Source organism: Solanum tuberosum, unplaced genomic scaffold, assembly GCF_000226075.1.
Source record: "Solanum tuberosum cultivar DM 1-3 516 R44 unplaced genomic scaffold, SolTub_3.0 scf00150, whole genome shotgun sequence".
Lineage (NCBI taxonomy): Eukaryota > Viridiplantae > Streptophyta > Magnoliopsida > Solanales > Solanaceae > Solanum > Solanum tuberosum.
Genome location: NW_006239073.1, coordinates 771,968 through 792,066, shown reverse-complemented (window position 1 = coordinate 792,066; position 20,099 = coordinate 771,968). Strand labels below are relative to the sequence as shown.

Here is a 20,099-nt window from a genome sequence, read left to right as displayed (position 1 = left end):
GTTTGGTTTTGGGGGGGGGGGGAAGCTGTAGCACCTAATAGTAAGGGCTCATGAGTGTTTGTATTCAAAAGAGCAAAGAGAATTAGTGACATACCTCACCAAGAAATTTCAGATCCATCTCCTCAGCTGTTTTCCGAGCTCCTCCTTGACCAAAGATATAGGATGATTCGTTGCATTTTGGGCATTTAAAGTAGCTCATATTCTCCAAAATTCCCAATATCTGTGTTAGGTACAACTGTTTAATTATAACTATATCATAGAAGCATTAAGCTATAGCATGCGCCTGCATGATATCTCAATGTATATCTATTCTAAACCTTCTCTATTTATACGTCAGGCTGGTAGCAGTAACAAGAATTAAGGAAACAGCATTTTCTGAATCCAACTTCAATTAATACTGTTAGCCTGAAATTTGTCTCAGAGTAACAGTATCAAAACTGTTCCAGTTCAAAGAAGTAACAGTGTCAACATTGTTATGACTGTGCTCGATTTTATAAGAGTCCTTACCCTTTTGGTCTTTAGTCTTGTGTTTAGGTACATGATATCAGAGTGTTCCCTTTTTTTCATGGAAGAGGTGGAGTTCCAAACAGATGAAATTGCATATCTCTGCATCTAGTTATCAAGTTCATATCCTTGGATCTAGTGTGTGTGTGGATAACTCCATGAAACATGAAAAAAAAATGAAGATTGACTTCTAATAATATCAAACATTCATCTGATATATAGGAGTCACCATCAACTAGATCTATGTAACATTTCTTGCTCTCTATTAGATTCCACATCAACAAGATGAAGACGAGTGTAAAGCACTAAAGGTATATAGGCCCAGTAATGGGGTTCAATGGCTATTTCAATCATTAAGTCACTATTTATAAGTGATATATCTATTAAGGCACATACTCTTTTAAGTTTTATCCGGGAGAGTTCATATTTATACTTTACAACTAACCCAACGAGAGTCACAAATCATGCTTCTCCGCCCCATATTTTAATCCTACTCTCTCGTTGTTGTTATAAGCTCGTACGCAGCAAGCTCAGTAAGGATCATACCGGAACATTAACTTTGGAGAACATTTTAACCCCTCTGCGAGCATCCAGTAAAGCAACATCTTGAGGAGTCGAAACAATCAACCCTCCTGCCAGCATAGACAAGTGATTTGAATAATAATGCACAGAAAAGTAGCACGAAAGAAAACTCAACATAAATTATTCCTTAACAGTCAAGGGGTGAGAACAGAATTAATTTGATAGCACAGTACTGTTATGCTATAATGACTTGAAATGTTAAGTGAATGTTCATTAGAAGAACACGGGTACATAAGCACAGACTGCTGAATATGTTTGATTACAGCCCATGTTTTCTTTAATCCTCTCAATTAGATGAACATTGATGCTAACAGAACCTGAACTTTCAAACAGACTAAGAAAATAGATAGAAAGGATGATTTGCAGCTGGATTTTACGCAAACAAGAAACTATATGATGATTTGCAGCTGGATTTTACTCAAACAAGAAACTATAACAGAAGTAAATCATCATTTGACCTTTTGTTGTATAAAATGCTAAAACTCAATCTTAATCAACCAATATGATAATGCATTATACGAGCCTAAATTTCACTCAATCCAATCAAAGGGCCACCGAGCGTCGAAAATCCTAAATTGCCATACTCAACATTTAGAAACCTAATTTTTGTGAAAGTGGAGGGTTGTTGTTCTGATTACACCATCAGTCATTTAACAATATGGATATTTACTTACGGGCTGAAATGATGGACATATTCAATTTTCTATTCATGGGTGCAGATTAAAAAAAAGTTTGTTGTGCTTTTTGACTTCAAATTAAACAGGATGCAATAGCTTCATCCTTGTGGCATCGTTCCTTAGTCAAATTCTTTTAGAAGTACTTCCACAAGTTCTTGAAATACCTGATAATTGTAGCCTTTGGGAAATAGATATCTGAGTATCACCAGTACCGGGAGGCATATCTATCACAAGAACATCTAGGATCCCCCAATCAACTCCCCTTGTCAGCTGTTCAAGGGCTTTCATTACCTGCAAGTGTACATTTGATTCTAATTGGATTTAGACAATTGAATTCTACCTCCTCAATGCGTCTCATAAGCAGTAAAATCTTTAGCTGAATTATAACCATAAATGTGCTAAATTCTATAATATAAGTCATCATTTGTAGGCAAAACCATACCATAGGCCCTCTCCACACAATTGCTTCCCTTTCGTCTACAAGAGATCCAATCGATATACATCTAACTCCATAACTTTCAATTGGAATCATCTTCCTATCTGCCCAAATAACATGATAAGCAAGCAAAACTAGAAAGTTACAGCACCAATAACATTACTATTTCAGAGTATAGAATCAGCTGATATAAAAATGAAGGTAGTTAAAGCATCACCGTTGCTAAGTTCTGGCTTTCCCTTGAGGTGCATCATCAAAGGAATTGAAGGCCCGTAAATATCCGCATCCAGCAACCCAACTTTAAGTTGGCACCTTTTGGCAAGTGAAACAGCCAAATTAACTGCGAACAAAATACGATCATTGATCAGGAAACAATTACTGGGAATCAAATTAAAATCATTATGCAACACTTTAATACTATTGATGCATCATATATATGAAACTTTATTTAATGCACAAAATCTTCACACCTAGTTAAATTCAGTATCAGAAACCTTAGGAAAGAAAAGAATGATCAACATTTCCACCTTAAATATCTCAAGCATCAAGTTCATTGCATTTTAATACACAAATATCTAGTTTTTATTTTCAACTAGCTCAATTTGTTAGAGATAGTATGTGCTTCTGATAGTTAGTTGGTAACTTCTTCTGGTAGTTATCCACTGCTCGCTTTGATGCTTTGTATAAATACACTCAAATGTGACTGCTAAGGCGTGTATGAACACAGTCAATTTTAGCTCATTACTTCTTTTTCCTTCTTCCATTCTCTTTCAATTCACTTCAGTATTTCAAAGTTTCTGTTATCCTCAACTGAATCATCATCATCCTCTTGAGTTCAATCAGCCACTCCTAAAGTTTTGGCATCACAATACTAAGTATACTAACAACAGCCACAACAAAAAGACATGATTCAATATTTTATCAATCAATCAACTACACCATTGGCGGATCCTGGATTTAAGTTACCTGCAAATAATTTAACAATGAACAACAAAAACAACATACCAAATGTAATCGCACAGGTGGGATCTGGAAAGGATAGAGAATACGCAGACCTTACCCCTACCTCGTAGAACATTGAACCTATTGCATTTTTAAAATTATGGGTTCATACCTACTATTTGTTGACAACTCTAATGAGCTTTTAGACATAAATTTATCTTCCGCATCAAAAGTATTAGGTTCAGATAAACTCGAAGCAATTAAAGTATTATACATTTTAGAAAACAGAACAGAGTGAAGTGAGATAGTACCAGCAGTAGTGGACTTGCCAACACCACCTTTCCCAGAAGCAACTGCTATAATATCTTTAATTCCTTCAATTTTGAGGCTTTGGGATTTTGGATTTCTTGAATTTTGCATAGAAAACTCCCTAACCCCTCCAACCTGCAAGACAGAATTAAACCAAACTATCAATTTCTGGGGTTAAAAAATGAGAACTTGGAAAATTTACACAAATTCATAAATCACTTACGGTGAACTTTTTCAAGAAACGCTTCATGATGAAAACTTGTTCGAGGACAACCTAGGACAGCAAATTGGAACAAGGTTAAATCCAAGATTTTGCAGCACAAAGGAGAAAAATTGACTGAAACTTTGCTGAACCTCTGTTTAACAGTGTGAACTAATTTGGTACCACAGGAGGAGAAAATGATCAAAATGGTCCTTAATGTATGAGAGTTGGGCTATTTTGGTCCTTTAAATATAAAGGTTGATAAATATAGTCCTTAATACATATAAAGTGTGATCATGGTTGGTCCTTGATCCTAAAAACTTAACATGCAACACATTCATGAAGCTATATTGTTTTGTTTTTTTAAATTTCATTTTACTTGTAAGAGAGATTTGAAAATGTCATTTTTTTAAAAATTTAAATTGTAAATAGAGATTTCATTTTCTTGTTCAAGATCCTAAAGTACATTAAACTTAAGTTGACTTTTGAATCTTGAAATATTGAGTTTTCGAAGCTGCAATTTTTTAAACTTGAAAATTTGAGTTTTTAAAATTGTGATTTTTGAAACTTGAAGTTATATATAAATATTTGAAAAAAATAAAGTAAAATTTTGTGAATGAATATGAAACTTCTCTAATTAATTGATAAAAAGTATTAAAGATAAAAATTTTAAAATCTACTCTATAATCTAGAACCAGCCACTATCGTAATCAATATCGATAAATTTTCATCATAAGACCCACACTACATTTGCCAAAACTCAAAATAGTAACCTAAAATATACTTTTACCATTTTTGTTAAATCATACAAAAAAAAATATTAGTATTATTATTTTCTCCTATAAAGAAAAAAAAGGGCACGTATTCCACCCATAAATATAAATATTCACTTTATGTACTTGTGTGTGTGGATTCAGATCTAAAATTCTTAACTTTGAACACAAGTTGTCTGATGAAGTCCACATGAAAAACGAGCAATCTTTTATACACATACATGATACATGCACCTATTCCATCTTCCAGGTAACTCTTACTTTCATGTCCAAATTGATTACTCCTACTTGTTTTTGTTTATATTCCCCCATTTCTTCTTTTTCACCTTCAAGATACAAAAAAAAGTTTACATGAATTTGCCTTTTGGATGCAGGGGTTTTGTTTTTATCAGACTTGTAATTGCTGAAGTGAAGTCTTGAAGGTTAGAGCTTTAGAGGTGAATCAATCTTGCTCTTTGATTACCAAAGTCCCAATTTTTCTGGGATTTTCAGTTTTTCTATGTGATAATAAAATTGCCCTTTTGTTCAAGAATTATCTATTTTTTCTCTTTGTGGGTTAACTAGTATTCAAAATTCTTGAAGTTGTGGTATGTTTAGTGTTAAAAATTTGATCGTTTTGAGAAGGGGTTTTTTCTAGGGTTTTTGTGTGAGCTGGAAGGGTATAAAGACTTGTATAAAACAGCTCTTGATGTAGTTTTTTTGGTCAGACTTGTAATTGGTGAAGTAAAGCTTTGATCTTTAGAGATGAATCTTGCTATTGGAATACTAAAGTCCCTATTTTTTTGAGTGTTTTACTCTTTGTTGATAAAAGGGGGCCCTTCTGTTCAAGAGTTGTCTGTTTTTCTCTTTGTGGGTCTTCTCCTGTGGTTCAATTGATAGTCAAATTCTTGAATTTGTGGTAAAAATTTGATCTTTTTGAGAACGTTTTTCTAGGGTGTTTCATGATTCTGGGAGTGCTATGTCATAGTATTCCAGCATTGGACTTGAATGAGGAATTGATTTCTTAAGGATAAATTTTCTCCAAGTAGTGGTCCAAGAAAAGAGTGGTGTTCAAGTTCTTTCGAATTGGGGATCTTTGAGTGGCTTGACATGGCGGAGAAATTTTTTCTGAAGGGAGAGGATAAGGTTAATATGGAGGGGGTATTAGGCAGCGAAGCAGTAGAATTTTTCTCTTGGTCAGCTTCAAATCACATGCTGACAGAATTTACTTCATCAAGGGGGGATTTGGGAGTGCAGCAGGCGCTCTGCAAGATTGTTGAGGGGTCTGATTGGACTTATGCAATCTATTGGCAAGTTGCAAAGTCGAAATCAGGAAAATCAGCTTTAATATGGGGCGATGGACATTGCAGAGAAGTAAAGATAGGGCAAGGTGAAGGTGGAAATGATTCCGCGCATCAGAAAATGATGGACGGAAACAAGAAAAAAATGGTTCTTCAAAAGATACACACTTGCTTTGGAGGGTCAGAAGACGATAATATTGCTGCCAAGTTGGAATCTGTTTCGGACGTGGAGGTGTTTTATCTCACATCAATGTATTATATCTTCCCATTTGATAAGCCTTCTAGTCCTTCTCAATCATTTAATTCTGCTAGATCAATATGGGGTTCTGATTTAAAAGGTTGCTTAGAACATTTCCAATCAAGATCTTATCTAGCAAAGTTGGCTCGATTCGAGACACTAGTGTTTGTTCCACTGAAATCAGGGGTTGTGGAGCTTGGTTCTGTGAAGTCTATTCCGGAAGATCAGAATTTGATTCAGATGGTGAAAACATCGGTGGTGGTATCTAATCCTCCGCAGCCCAAAGCAATTCCAAAGATATTTGGTCGGGAACTCAGTCTAGGTGGTGCTAAGTCAGGTCCCATCAGCATAAATTTTTCTCCGAAGGTGGAAGAAGAGCTGAGTTTTGCTTCAGATTCTTACGAAGTACAAGCAGCACTAGGTAGTTCTCAGGTTTATGGGAACTCATCAAATGGGTATCGAAGTGATGAAGGTGAAGGGAAACTTTACAAGGAAGAATTAGATGAACGGAAACCAAGAAAGAGGGGCAGAAAGCCTGCCAATGGGAGGGAAGAAGCATTGAATCATGTTGAAGCAGAGAGGCAAAGGCGTGAGAAGCTTAACCAGAGGTTTTATGCTTTAAGAGCAGTTGTTCCAAATATCTCAAAGATGGATAAAGCATCGCTGCTTGGAGATGCAATTGCTTATATCACGGATCTCCAGGCAAGAATTAGGGTTTTAGATGCTGAGAAGGAGATGGTAGGCGACAAGCAAAAGCAGCAGGTTATCCCGGAGATTGATTTTCATCAAAGACAAGATGATGCAGTTGTAAGAGTAGGCTGCCCTTTGAATGCTCACCCTGTTTCTAGAGTTTTGAAGACATTTCAGGAACATCAAGTAGTGCCACAAGAATCCAATGTCTCATTAACAGAAAACGGCGAACTTGTACACACATTCTCTATACGAGCTCCTGGCCCTGCTGCTGAGGATTTGAAGGAAAAGCTGACAGCTGCTCTGTCTAAATGATTTAGGTGTTCAGAGAATAAGGTCTAATCATGCAATGTATGCTGATTGTAGTTAAATGCTAGCCGTTTCGCTTTAAAGACCCGGTGATCAGTATCACAGTGGTCAGATTGTTATGCTTTGCTCGGTTATTCGTGTATGAGCATCAATGTCTAGCTGGTAAGTTTGCATTATATTTTGTTGGCTATATAATCTATATGTAAGTTTTGGCCGAGAATGGTATCTGCTTTTAGAATTAGAATGAAAACCTGCAGCTGCTCAACAATGAAGTCGATCATGCTATGTATGTTGTTTGTAGTTGATGCAAGTTAGTTCTTGTTTACTGCTGATTATTATGAGAGTGGTCAGACTATTATACTTTCGTCTAGTATTTGCGTATGAACGTCAATGTTTAGCTTGTCAGTTTGCATTATGTTTTGAGAGTTTATATTATATCCTCTAGCTGCTTTACTGATGATTGAGGGAATGAATTTGGAATCGGTCTATTCTAGACCATTCTAATTTCTATAACCATTCAATGTGTTGCTTAGATTATTCGAAAATATTGTCACACCTGACCATGTTGGATCCTCTGAAATTGCACTACTTTTGGAGGATTCGACACACATACATCCAATGACATTTTTGAAGAGTCAGAGCAACATATCGAGTGCTTGTTCCCTTCTTAAACCAGAAACCTTTTTTCTCACTTAAACAATAGTTATTCATGACCTGGTGCTGTAAAATGTCAACCACAATATACCTTTTTCCAAATACAATAACATTTTCCATGGGTTGGAGTAACAATTGATCAACATTTTTCTTTTTATCCACTGGGCCAACAACCTGTCCAAGCATGTTGTGGCCTGTGCCATACACAAATTATGGTGTATGGTAGCATGTACAACAAAAACAAAACAATGGTAAGAATTGAATTTGAATCTACACCTATTGTGTGAGAAATTCTCCCTGGTACTATTAGAATGTAAGCCTTGATTTATTCTTTGTTAAGTGAATGAATGAATTTAATACTATTACAAATTAGGAGTTCTTGTTGTCAAATATGCTAAACCTATTTCTGATTAGTAGCAACGGACACATCAAAGAGGACATTATTTTGAGGGTATGCATTAGTAAAAGGGAGAGGAGGAGCAAAAACAACTTCTTTACGACCAACAAAGTTTCTTTCAGTAACTTTGGTTGCCATATTCACTTGCCAGTTCCTGGATCGGGTGATGGAGTCATAACTGGAGCACGAGTTTGTAGGGATGGTAATAAAAGAGGTTCATGAATATGGTATGTATTAGTAGAAGGAGGAGGAGGAGCAAAAACTTCTTTATGACCAACAAAGTTCCTTTTAGTAACTTTGTTAGCCATATTCACACTATTGCTAGTTCCTGGATTGGGTGATGGAGTCGTAACTGGAGTACGGGTTTGTAAGGATGATAATAAAAGAGGTTCATGAAGATGGTATGCATTCGTACTAAGAAGAGGAGGAGCAAAAACTTGGTTACAACCAACAAAGTTCCTTTCAGTAACTGTGCTTGCCATATTCACACTGGTCTCGGTTCCTGGATTGGGTGTTGGAGTCTTAATTGGAGGACGGGTTTGCAAAGATGGCAATAGAAGATGAGTATCATCAAGAATTCTTGTCGCTTCATTTGTTTCAATCCTTGAAAGAACAAGAAGAATATGAAATAGGATTATGATTGGTTTCATGATACTATTAATTAGAGATCTCTTGATTTCTACAAGTCTTAAGGTAATATTATTATTGCACAATTATACTAACACAAGGATGATGAGAAAAAATAATGTATTGTATGAACAAAAATATGTGCATTTATACACATGAAATTTTGAAAGTAAACAACCATTTTATGACTTCTACAAACAATCAAATCTTTGTTTAAGGCTTTGACCATGGACATTTTTGAATTTGCATAGAAATGGAATTGAACCTTTTTAGGTGTTGAACTTGAACCTTTTAAGATGTTATTAGGACTTGCTTTTTTTTCCTTTAAAAATATTTTGACTATATATTGACAATTCTAGGTTTGTACAAGGAAAAAGTAATTTAGAAATTGAATGGGTCATATATTAATTCATGTGATAGGAGAATAATAAGTAAAGCGACTTATATACGGAATACGCGCTAATTTTGAGATTCGAATAATAACAAGAAAAACGAACCAAATAAATATGAGTAAATAATTTAAAAATTATTTTTATAAAAGATATATATTTATAGTCTGAGTTCTAGCTATGGATGGTATAGAATTCAATAATTTTGGCCAAAATTATACATGCGTATTAAGAAATTACTATAATAAAAGAGATATTTAGTAGTAATCTATACTACCTTAAAAATATGAACTCCCTAACTTGAATGTTAAATTACTATAATACCCCCAACTTATTATATATTCTATATTTAATATTATATTTATATACACTATATTAAATTAAATGCAGACACTTTTTCACATTGATGAGTAGTGACTTTTTCGAAAGGTTTGTGACTTATCTGAAAAGACATGATAAGCACATTTTCATACTATCCTTTGTTGTCTATAAATAGAGGAGGTTTCTCACACTTTTAAACTAAGGATTTTGTAAGTTTTCTATTCTTCTACTTAAAACAAGGAAGATTGTGAGAGTTGATCGATTATGCAATTAGAATATTTATTTTTTGTAGGTAAATTAGGTAGATCCATAAAAATTGATGAAAAAAGGAAAATGAAATAACTCAATTTCAAACGAGAAGAGCATCGTGATAATTAATATACGCACTCATTTTCATAGCCATAAAATATACTTTTGCAGCAACTCTTCCTTGACAAGAAGTTCAATGATTTTCCGATGCACAAACTACAACTTGGTGTTCCGAATCTGAAAGTCTCAAACAGTTGGAGAAAAAGTATTTGAATATAACTTGTTTGAAGAATCCAAACTACATTTAATAAGTACTCTTTCATTTTCAATTTATTTTTTGTACTTTTATTTTTATTCAATTTTATATAGAATGCTCGTTTTTCCTTGGGGGTGATAACGCATCTTTAAGACTTATCTTTTTATTTTTTTTATCTATACTACCTTAAAATAATGAATTAATAACTTTAATGTTAAAAAATATAATACCCCCAACTTAAAACGCCAAATGAAGTATATCTTCTATATTTTATATTGTATCATATTTATTTATGTGTATTATATTATATTATATTAAAGGCAGACAACTTTTCACATTGAAGGGTTGTGATATTTTTGAAGAATTGTAACTTTTCTGATGAGTTGTGACCTTTTTAAAAGGTTGTGACTTTTGTATAGGGTTGCGACTTTTCTGAAGAGTTGTGACTTTTTCGAAGGGTTGCGACTTTTACGTAGAGCTATGACTTTTCCGATGAGTTTTGACCTTTTTGAAGGGTTGTGGCTTTTCTAAAGGGCTGTGACTTATTTTTGATAAGGCACCATGAGCAGTTTTTCATACACTACCCTTTGTTGGCTGTAAAAAGAGGGCCTTCATCAAATTTTAAAATTACATTTAAAAAAATATTATTATTATTATTCTTCTTAAAACACACAATTTAGTATATCTTCTATATTTTTATGATAAGAAATAATATGCACATACTAATACTACACATTTTAAATTATAAATGGAGGGGTTTCCTCACATTTGTAAACTACTGTTTTTTATGTTTTCTATTCTTCTCTTCTTAAAACCTCAAGTTTGATTTACAAACGTTGACAATCTCAAAGTTCAGTGAAATTAAAATACTCCATAACATGAATGTTAAATTAATCTAATACTCCAGCTAAAACATCCAGTTTAGTATATTTTCTATATTTGATATCAATATTTATTTATAGTATATTATATTAAAAGTTAGAACACCTACAAAACAATAATAACAAAGTAATGCACTACGGGAAAGGGAGTAGAAAGTTTATTTAAGAGGTGTAACTAAGAGATTTTAAGAGTGACTAATTTTTATTTAGCAATATTCATATTATTTTTAAAAATAGTGTGGTACATGGTTTGATTTTCACGTGCAACGCACGTACGTCAAAACTAGTAAATTTTTATATTAGTATTATCACAAAAAACATTTAATGACAATTGAGTTAATGTCATTGTATCTAGAGTCGCCAAAACCTAGTAACATTTTTATGAGTGTTGGTTATAAATAACCTTATAATATTATTGGTGCTAAATATAATATAAAAATAATTATATTATTACCACTAAATAATTACACAAAATTCATTATTTATTGTAGTGAATCTTTAAAGTCTGATTAATATATATAAATAATATATTTAGAACACATAAATTAAAAATCCCTACTATGCTATTGAAAGAATTTTCAAGTCAGAAAGGTATAAATTTCTCACTTGGTGATTATTATGAGAGTGGTCAGACTATTATACTTCCGTTGATTATTTGCGAATTTGCGTATGAATGTCAATGTTTGGCTTGTCAATTTTCTTTATGTTTTGAGAGTGTATATCATATCTTTTCGTTTTTTTTCGCTCAGTGTTCAGAGTCCACATTGGTTTTCTATTCGATGTTCGGAGCCACATTGAAGCCCTTATTAAATTTATATCGCACATTGCAGGGCCCATCTGGGGTGAGTATGCTCCCAAGTCCCAACAAGATTTTCTTCATACTCAAGACTTGAACTTGAAACCGGAAATGAATAATTCGGTGTCGGTCCATTCTACACCACTATACATTCTAGTTCCTGTAGTCTTGCTAATCCAAGGCTTTCACATACATCTTTACGATAAATGTGTAGTAATATGTTGCTCGGACTATTTTAAAATATGGTTATATCTGTGTCGGGTCCTCTAAAATTGTCTTATTTTTGGAGGATTTGGTACATTTATGACATTTTTGAAGACTGCGAGCAACATACTATAGTTCATATTGTATTTTAAAAGATGATAACTGATAACACCGTATCGGATCCTCCAAAACTGCATTATTTTTGGAGGATTCAATACACATTTAATGACATTTTTGAAGAGTCCAATTGCATTTTAAAGGATGACAACCGATAATTATGCGCAGTACTGGCATTTGAGATAAGAAACTAAAAACTCTTTATCATGACAATAATTCCAAATATATCTTAAACAAATACAATTGATCAACATTTTACTTTTTATCCACCACACCAACAACCTGTCCAAGTAATTTGTGTAATGTAGCAATACAACAAAAACAAAACAATAGTAAGAATTGAATTTGAATATACACCTATTATGTGAGAGATTCTCGCAGGTACTATTAGAATGTAATCCTTTATTTATTCTTTGTTAAGTGTATGAATGAATTAAAAAATATTACAAATAAGGAGGTTCTTCTTGTCAAACATGCTAAGCTTATTTCTGAGTAGTAGCAATGGACACATCAAAAAGGACATTATTTTGTGGGTATGCATTAGTAGAAGGAAGTGGAGGTGGAGGAGCAAAACCAACTTCTTTATGACCAACAAAGTTTCTTTCAGTAATCGTGCTTGTCATATTCACACTGGTCTCGCTTCCTGGATTGGGTGATGGAGTCTTAACTGGAGGATGGGTTTGCAAAGATGGTAATAGAAGATGTGTTTTATCAAGAGGATATGTATTAGTAGGAGGGGGGGGGGGAGCAAAAACAACTTCTTTACGTCGACCAACAAAGTTTCTTTCAGTAACCGTGCTTGCCATATTCACATTGGTCTCGCTTCCTGGATTGGGTGATGGAGTCTTAACTGGAGGACGGGTTTGCAAAGATGGTAATAAAAGATGTGTTTTATCAAGAGGATATGCATTAGTAGGAGGAGGGGGAGCAAAAACAACTTCTTTACAACCAACAAAGTTTCTTTCAGTAATCGTGCTTGCCATATTCACACTAGTCTCGCTTCCTGGATTGGGTGATGGAGTCTTAACTGGAGCACGGGTTTGCAAAAATGGTAATAAAAGATGTGTTTTATCAAGAGGATTTGCATTAGTAGGAGGAGGGGGAGCAAAAACAACTTCTTTACGTCGACCAACAAAGTTTCTTTCAGTAATCGTGCTTGCCATATTCACACTGGTCTCGCTTCCTGGATTGGGTGATGGAGTCTTAACTGGAGGACGGGTTTGCAAAGATGGTAATAGAAAATGTGTTTTATCAAGAGGATTTGCATTAGTAGGAGGAGGGGGAGCAAAAACAACTTCTTTATGACCAACCAAGTTTCTTTCAGTAATTGTGCTTGCCATATTCACACTGGTCTCGCTTCCTGGATTGGGTGATGGAGTCTTAACTGGAGGACGGGTTTGCAAAGATGGTAATAGAAGATGTGTTTTATCAAGAGGATATGCATTAGTAGGAGGAGGGGGAGCAAAAACAACTTCTTTACAACCAACAAAGTTTCTTTCAGTAATCGTGCTTGCCATATTCACACTGGTCTCGCTTCCTGGATTGGGTGATGGAGTCTTAACTGGAGGACGGGTTTGCAAAGATGGTAATAGAAGATGAGTTTCATCAAGATTTCTAGTGGCTTCATTTGTTTCAAACCTTGAGAGAACAAGAAGAAAAAGTAAGATGAGGAATGTTTTCATGATACTATTACAATATATCTATTGGTTGTTAATGCTTTTGCACAATTGTACTAAAATGAGGATGATGAGAAAGATTGATGTGTCATTGTGAAACAAGTATGTATCTATTTATACACATGAAATTTGAAACTAAACAACTATTTTGTGACTTCTACAAACAATCAAGTCTTTGTTCTTGGAGCAAGTTTTCTTTTTGGTGCATGGAAACTCTGACCGTTGATTGTGTTTGAGTTAATTAAGGAGAAACTTATATAGGAATTAATTTTTTTAATGATATATAAATAAAAACTTTGAAGTCATTAACCTTTTTAACCATAGACTTGTTAAAATTTCATAGGCACAAGCTAAAAGTGTTAGGTATTTTGAGGATTCATAGGCTTGTTTATTAATATGGTTTTGTTATAATAGGATTTGAACCTTTTTAGATGTTAATAGACTTCAACCTTTTTTCTTTTAAAATATTTGACTGCTTGAACAAAGAAAATTTGAGAAACTGAATTACTGTTATATGCGAATAAATATGAGAAAATTATTTTATGCACCATCATCATTTCAATATTTGAAGTGTTATATTTAAGATCACAAAATTTAAAAAGTATTTTAATCCATTATACACATCTTTTTAAGATTATAAACACGTAGCTTTTGATAGTACTCCTTAATTTTAACACCATTTTAGTATTTTGATATTTCTCTTAGGTTTAATTTGGACATTTTGATTCTAATTTTATTTTTAGTAAGTTTTATTTGTGAAAATTGAAAGAAAAAAATGTTTTAGGATATAAGTTTTATTCACGTTTTCAAAAGATTTTGTTTTTTTAAAATATAAAAGTTATAGATATTAAATCTTTCTAAATAAGCTAATGACTTTTATATTTTTTTCCTTAATGAAATTCAAATTGTAGTCAGAATATTTGACTTTCTTAATACAAAATTATTTAGTTCATATTTAAGAAAACAAAATAAAAGAAATGAAAAAGAAGTATAAAAGAACAATTAGACACGCATCAATAATCTAACATGAGTTGTGGTGAGATGGTTGAAATCTATCCCTTCTTAATTGATTGCCCGAGAGGTCTCGTTTGTGTTCCTAGGAAAGGAAAAATTATATTATGAGCGCACCATCCCTAGAAATGAGTTTTATGGTATGCAATTTTTACTTAATTAGACATTTAAACTTAAATGCGAATAGTGTCGAATACCAAACGTTATCAAACAATCATTTATTCACAAACTTTCATAGGAGGAAAACAGTGAGAACAAAAAAAAAAAAAAAACAAGACATGCACGCCCCACACTACACTGGATTTTTCTTATGATAAGCATAACACATATTCACTTGGCACCTTTCACGTTTAGTTTCCACTTCACACACACACACACATATATATATCACTCACAAATCACAATATAATATTAAATTTTGTCAAAATTCTTTATTCGTATTAAGAAATCTTTGAAGTCTGAATACATATAAATAATTATTCAGAATTCATAAATTTAAAATTCTCTATTAGTACTTTTTTATTGAGTTATTAATTTCATTTTGATGAATTCATTGTACTTTCATAATACGTTAGAGAATATATAATTCTTCTTTATTAATATTTGTATGTATAAGTTTGTACAAATCATGAGTTTATATATGCAAGAATTACGAGGATCCTAACACTTTTTTTGGGTCAACATCATTCTTTAATCGAAAGTTTTGTTGCAAATCAGTCTTTTTGGAGTCAAATTTGTTTTAAAGGAAAACTTTTACTCATTATCAATAAATCCTATAAAAAAAATCAATCTTTTCTATTTTCTTAATGTAAATATCTAATAAAATTAAGACACATAAAATAAAACAGTGAAACCTTACAAATTAATTCTTGTGAATGAGGCCGTTCTTGTAATTAAATTTGCATTGATTCTACTTTGAATAGTTTTAATATAAAATATATCATCTGAAAGGCTAATAATTCGTTGCGCAATATCTGAAAATTTGCAGCAAGAAATCATGTAAATATATTTATGTTCCAAATATCATAAAATAAAGTGACGATTAGTCAAAATTGTTCCTGTTATCCAGAATACGAACATATTCATGATGTGCAGACACATTAATTATTCTCAAAAAGTATATGATTTAATTAAATAATGTTACAAAAATGAGTTATTTATATATATATATCGTGTTGTCTCTAGACATTTATAGACGTGGGCGCAACAAAGAGAACATTATTATGTTTATAAGTAGGAGGAGTAAAAGAAATTTTTTTACGACCAACAAAATTCCTTTCAGTAACTCCACTTCCTGGATGTGGGCTGGGGCTGATTCCCGGATGGGGTGCCGGAGACCGAACCGGGCGCCAGTTTGCTGCTTCATTTGTTTCGATCCATGAAAGAAGAAGAAGAAGAAGAAGGAAAAATGGTGTTATTATAATCCTCATGTTGTTTAGATGTATCGTTGTGAACAATAATATTATTACAAGTGATAAGCAAATACAATTATATGTGTATTTGCTTATGCCTGATCAACTCAAAAATTGATTTTTTTTTTTTAATGAAGAATAAATTCATAATGAAAGTCATCACTGGCGTTATATTAATCGTCTAAACTTAAGGACCGATTAATTAGCTTGAAGTGCACGAATATCCGATTTTGCAGCCACTGCTTAAGTTATGCCGCCTAATTAACGTAGGATTAATAATTAAATATTGACATAATAACTTAGAAGTAGTTATATTACTAAGATTAGATAATTGTTAAGTCCAATGTCAATCTATAAATAAATAGAAAAGTCATGACTATATAATGAAGTCGTTGCTTCATGCGGAAAGGTAAGAAGAGAAACATAAAGAGTACTATATCGCTTTAAATTATACTCGTCATCATATTGATCTATCGAAGCCCATATATTAGCATCTCGTTATACACAGTATGTTAATTAAAATAAATGAAATGATATAGGAATAAATTAAATAAAAATAATTAGAATTTACAACAGTACTGTTGCTTATATTATAATTAATAATGATAGATATCTTCAATGAGCAGCCAATAAGCCAACTGCCTTATCTGTGACCTTATGTTGTGTAATATTACTGGAAGAAGGAAGAGGAGGAGGAAGAGCTTCCGTCTCTTTATGACCTGCAAAGTTCCTTTCTGTAATTTGGCTCATGACACTAGTCGTACGAGCACCAGTACCTGGATTGGGTGTAGGAGTAGGGACCGGTGTTTTTTGCAGAGATGGTAATAAAAGATATTCGTCTTTTTCCTTTAGTACTCTTCCTGCTTCACTTGTTTGGCTCAAGCAAATTGTGAAAAAAATTAGTAATAATATGATCATCATACGAACATCATGAGAAGAAAAATTGTTACTTTGAGTTAACATCATGCTTGATTTTGTTGTAAAAATGTTTGAATGAAGAAGCTCTATATATTTTGTTTATGAATATGATTCCATTACATACTTATATACTGACATAATAATATAATGTGTTTTAAGACTTTGATTTCTTCAAGAATTACTATAGTTTCATAGGAGAGAGCTTTGACCATTGACTGCTGGGCTTAAGAATGAGAAATTGAACTGAATTGGTCATATATTTTGGTAAACGTAATAAACAAAAGAAAACTCAACAATACTGATATGTGTTCTGTACTGGGATCAAGATTTAAATGACGTGTAATTCTTTTTTAAAATTTTGTATTCAATATTTTATATACTATAATTTTTTTCCAGTATAACAGATCACTACACACGTATACATGTTTTACGACTTACAAGAGTGCGAAGATCATGAATAATCAATTTTCCGTTTCAAAATAAGTGTTTATCTTAATAAAAAGAAAATTCTAAAATAAGTATTATCTTGAAAATTTAAGACAATAATTAATATGTTTTTCAACCTTATACTCCATCTTCTTAATAATGTTTAATTTTCTAAAGACATTTCTTAATTAGAGATAATTTAGTTCATTTTTGTTAAGATGACACTTAATATAAGATGAAATAATTATTATTTAAGAATTATTTTATAGTTGAAGTTTAAAAACTTTATATATACGTATTTGAAGCTAAGCATTATAGGATCGAACTTCCGAGATTTCTATTTTGAAGTGGTGAGATTATTGATTAAAAAAAATGAATGATTGAATTTAAAGAATTTATGCATGAAATTCAGGCTTAATTATCAGACATTGAAGTTTAGCTTATCTCATTGAGTAGTAGCCTACTAGGCCCATCTGAAAATTAAAGGCTTGCATTGCATGTGTATTGGATTCAGTATATATGTACCAAGTCTACTTTGTAAAAATTTGTCAAACAACATGTTTTTTGCTACCAAACATGAAAACTAATAGAAGTCTAATCGCATTTGTTTTTTGTTTTTCGTACTACTATTTCCAACTTTGAAAAATAAACTTTCTTTTTCCACTTTCAATAACCTATTCTACAACCAAGAACATATACTCAATATAATCTTATAAAGGAAGTCTGAAAAAAAAAATTATATATACTCAACTTTTTTTGTTTGTAAAAATAGAGATTTTCGATAGATCGACTACTCAAGTAAATTAAAACACTTGTTCCCATTGAGTTTGCATGCAAATGCATGTCGAAAAAGCGCCATTAATTAAACGGCTTAATTCCTCCTGTCGTAATTATAATCAATTACATACACAAGGATTTAAGAAAATATTATTTCAAATGTATATTCCATAACCTCCTTTTTTGACCTGATATAACAGCCAACGCAATAAGTAAGAGAAGTAGTTGATTTAAGGTTTATTAAATTGGTAAAATATATATAGTAGCATTAATTAAGGAACGAAAATAATTACCTGCTCCATGCATGTAGCCAAATGTCAAAGAGACGGAATATATTCGATGGAGGAAAAAATTCCTTTTTTCGTAATCATCTCATTATTTTTTTTTAAAATAGCTTCATCGTTATTCAAAGTTTATCTTTTCATGCATATATAAAATCAGAGTTTTTTACAGTATAGAAGTGATAATAGCAATTATTTTAATAACGAAATTATTAAAGGCAATAACCATAAATAACCAATGCAAAAACTGAACATACATTAAAACTGGGACAATATTGGAGATTTGGAGTAACAGTTTATACTATATATAACAATAAAATCTATAAATTAAAACAATTTGGTAACTTCTAATTAATTATTTGACTTTGCTTCTATTGTGAAGCATGATCAGGAATTACAATAAAAACAATGGGAAAAAAAAAAGAAAAAGAATGAATGATCTTGTAATATCGACAACATCTACTTATAAATTACGTCTCAATATATAATTCAAGTAAGTTGAGATCGACTATTTGAATATTTATGTCTCTCCATTTTTCAACTTATACTGTTTGTGAATAATACTCGTCTGTAGTAGGACGAGTATTTGGTGATGTCTGAGTGGGAGGAGAATGAACCTTATTAACCCTACTCCGACCAACAAAATTCTTCTCCATGACCATCATTTTACTGGCGGTGCCGCTACTTCCGGTACCGGGGTTCGGTGTCGGAGTAGGAACAGGATTATACAAAGACGATAACCAAATATATTTGTTGTGACCTCTTTTTTCTAAAAGAATCCTAGTGCCTTCTACATGTGGCACAAAAATGATCATGCTAATTATTAAGAAAAAAATCGCACAAATTTGGGGTTTCATGTTGATCGATGATATATAATTAAGTGGACAAAATTATTCCCGTATGAACGAAAAAATAAATTGCACCAGAGAAAATAGAGTTGTAAGTATTTATGATGGAATGAATGAATATATTTACAAAAAAAGAAGGGGTATATTTATATGCATGAAATTGGTACGTAAGATGATAGGGACACTGTGTTTCTATTTTGACGAGCTGTGCATACTTTTTGAGTCATGGAAAGGAAGTTTGACTGTTGAGAGTTTTAGAATTGAACGGGTCATGACCCATTTATAACGGAGAAAAATATTTCAGAAATTCAATATCCACGACCATTAGTATATGATAAGGAATTTTATTTTTCAAAAAAGGTGTGTTTCATACTTACTAATATAATTAAAAAAAGATTTTTTACTTAATTTTTTAGTGTTTATATAATTAAGTAAAGAAAAATTTTGAACTCAAGAGGCAAGTGTATATAAAATCTACGCAAACACTAAGGTAGACGTGGAGGTGGTAGGGGTCAGTGAAGCGTTGAGCTAGGTGGATTTAGAATTTTAGTTCTATATATTTAATATTTTCAACTTTTAAGGTTCTTCATTATGATTGTATTCACCATAGTTTTAATGTTATGAGTTCATGTATGTTAACTGCTGCAATTTTAGTAAAAATATTTAACATAAAATTTAAAAGGATTAACCTAGATTATCATCTACGTGCACAACTGATAAAATTAAATTATTATTTTTCTTCATTCACCATGAAAATCATTTTTCTAATCTCAAAGAATTTATTTTTATAAAATATTTTAACCAATCAATTGATTTTTATTTATTTTTAAATCGAAATCTTTCCATGCCAAACACAACATGTAGTATTTGTGTTTGTTTTGGTTGTTACGTTTTTTTTCTCAAAGAAAACATTTTTA

At 32.2% G+C, this 20,099-nt stretch overlaps 2 protein-coding genes across 3 annotated transcripts in view; one reads left to right on the top strand and one right to left on the bottom strand.

Annotated features, from left to right (window-relative positions):
- LOC102588488 (iron-sulfur protein NUBPL) overlaps window positions 1-3,822 on the bottom strand; it is a 5,121-nt gene extending 1,299 nt beyond the window's left edge. For both annotated transcript variants that reach the window (XM_006352686.2, XM_006352687.2), the window contains exons 1-7: window positions 3,674-3,822; window positions 3,453-3,585; window positions 2,417-2,539; window positions 2,206-2,303; window positions 1,928-2,054; window positions 1,051-1,136; window positions 95-220 (exon numbers count right to left, since the gene is read on the bottom strand). In XM_006352686.2, the coding sequence (XP_006352748.1) occupies window positions 95-220; window positions 1,051-1,136; window positions 1,928-2,054; window positions 2,206-2,303; window positions 2,417-2,539; window positions 3,453-3,585; window positions 3,674-3,700 (720 nt within the window). In that variant the 5' untranslated portion in view covers window positions 3,701-3,822. The remainder of the gene's footprint in view (window positions 1-94; window positions 221-1,050; window positions 1,137-1,927; window positions 2,055-2,205; window positions 2,304-2,416; window positions 2,540-3,452; window positions 3,586-3,673) is intronic.
- A 723-nt stretch (window positions 3,823-4,545) lies between these two features.
- Window positions 4,546-7,306, top strand: LOC102587940 (transcription factor bHLH3). The gene is made up of 3 exons (XM_006352684.2): window positions 4,546-4,675; window positions 4,800-4,862; window positions 5,359-7,306. Exon 3 carries the CDS (start codon window positions 5,515-5,517, stop codon window positions 6,946-6,948), a length of 1,434 nt encoding a protein of 477 aa, XP_006352746.1. The 5' UTR covers window positions 4,546-4,675; window positions 4,800-4,862; window positions 5,359-5,514; the 3' UTR covers window positions 6,949-7,306.
- The last annotated feature ends 12,793 nt before the right edge of the window (window positions 7,307-20,099 follow it).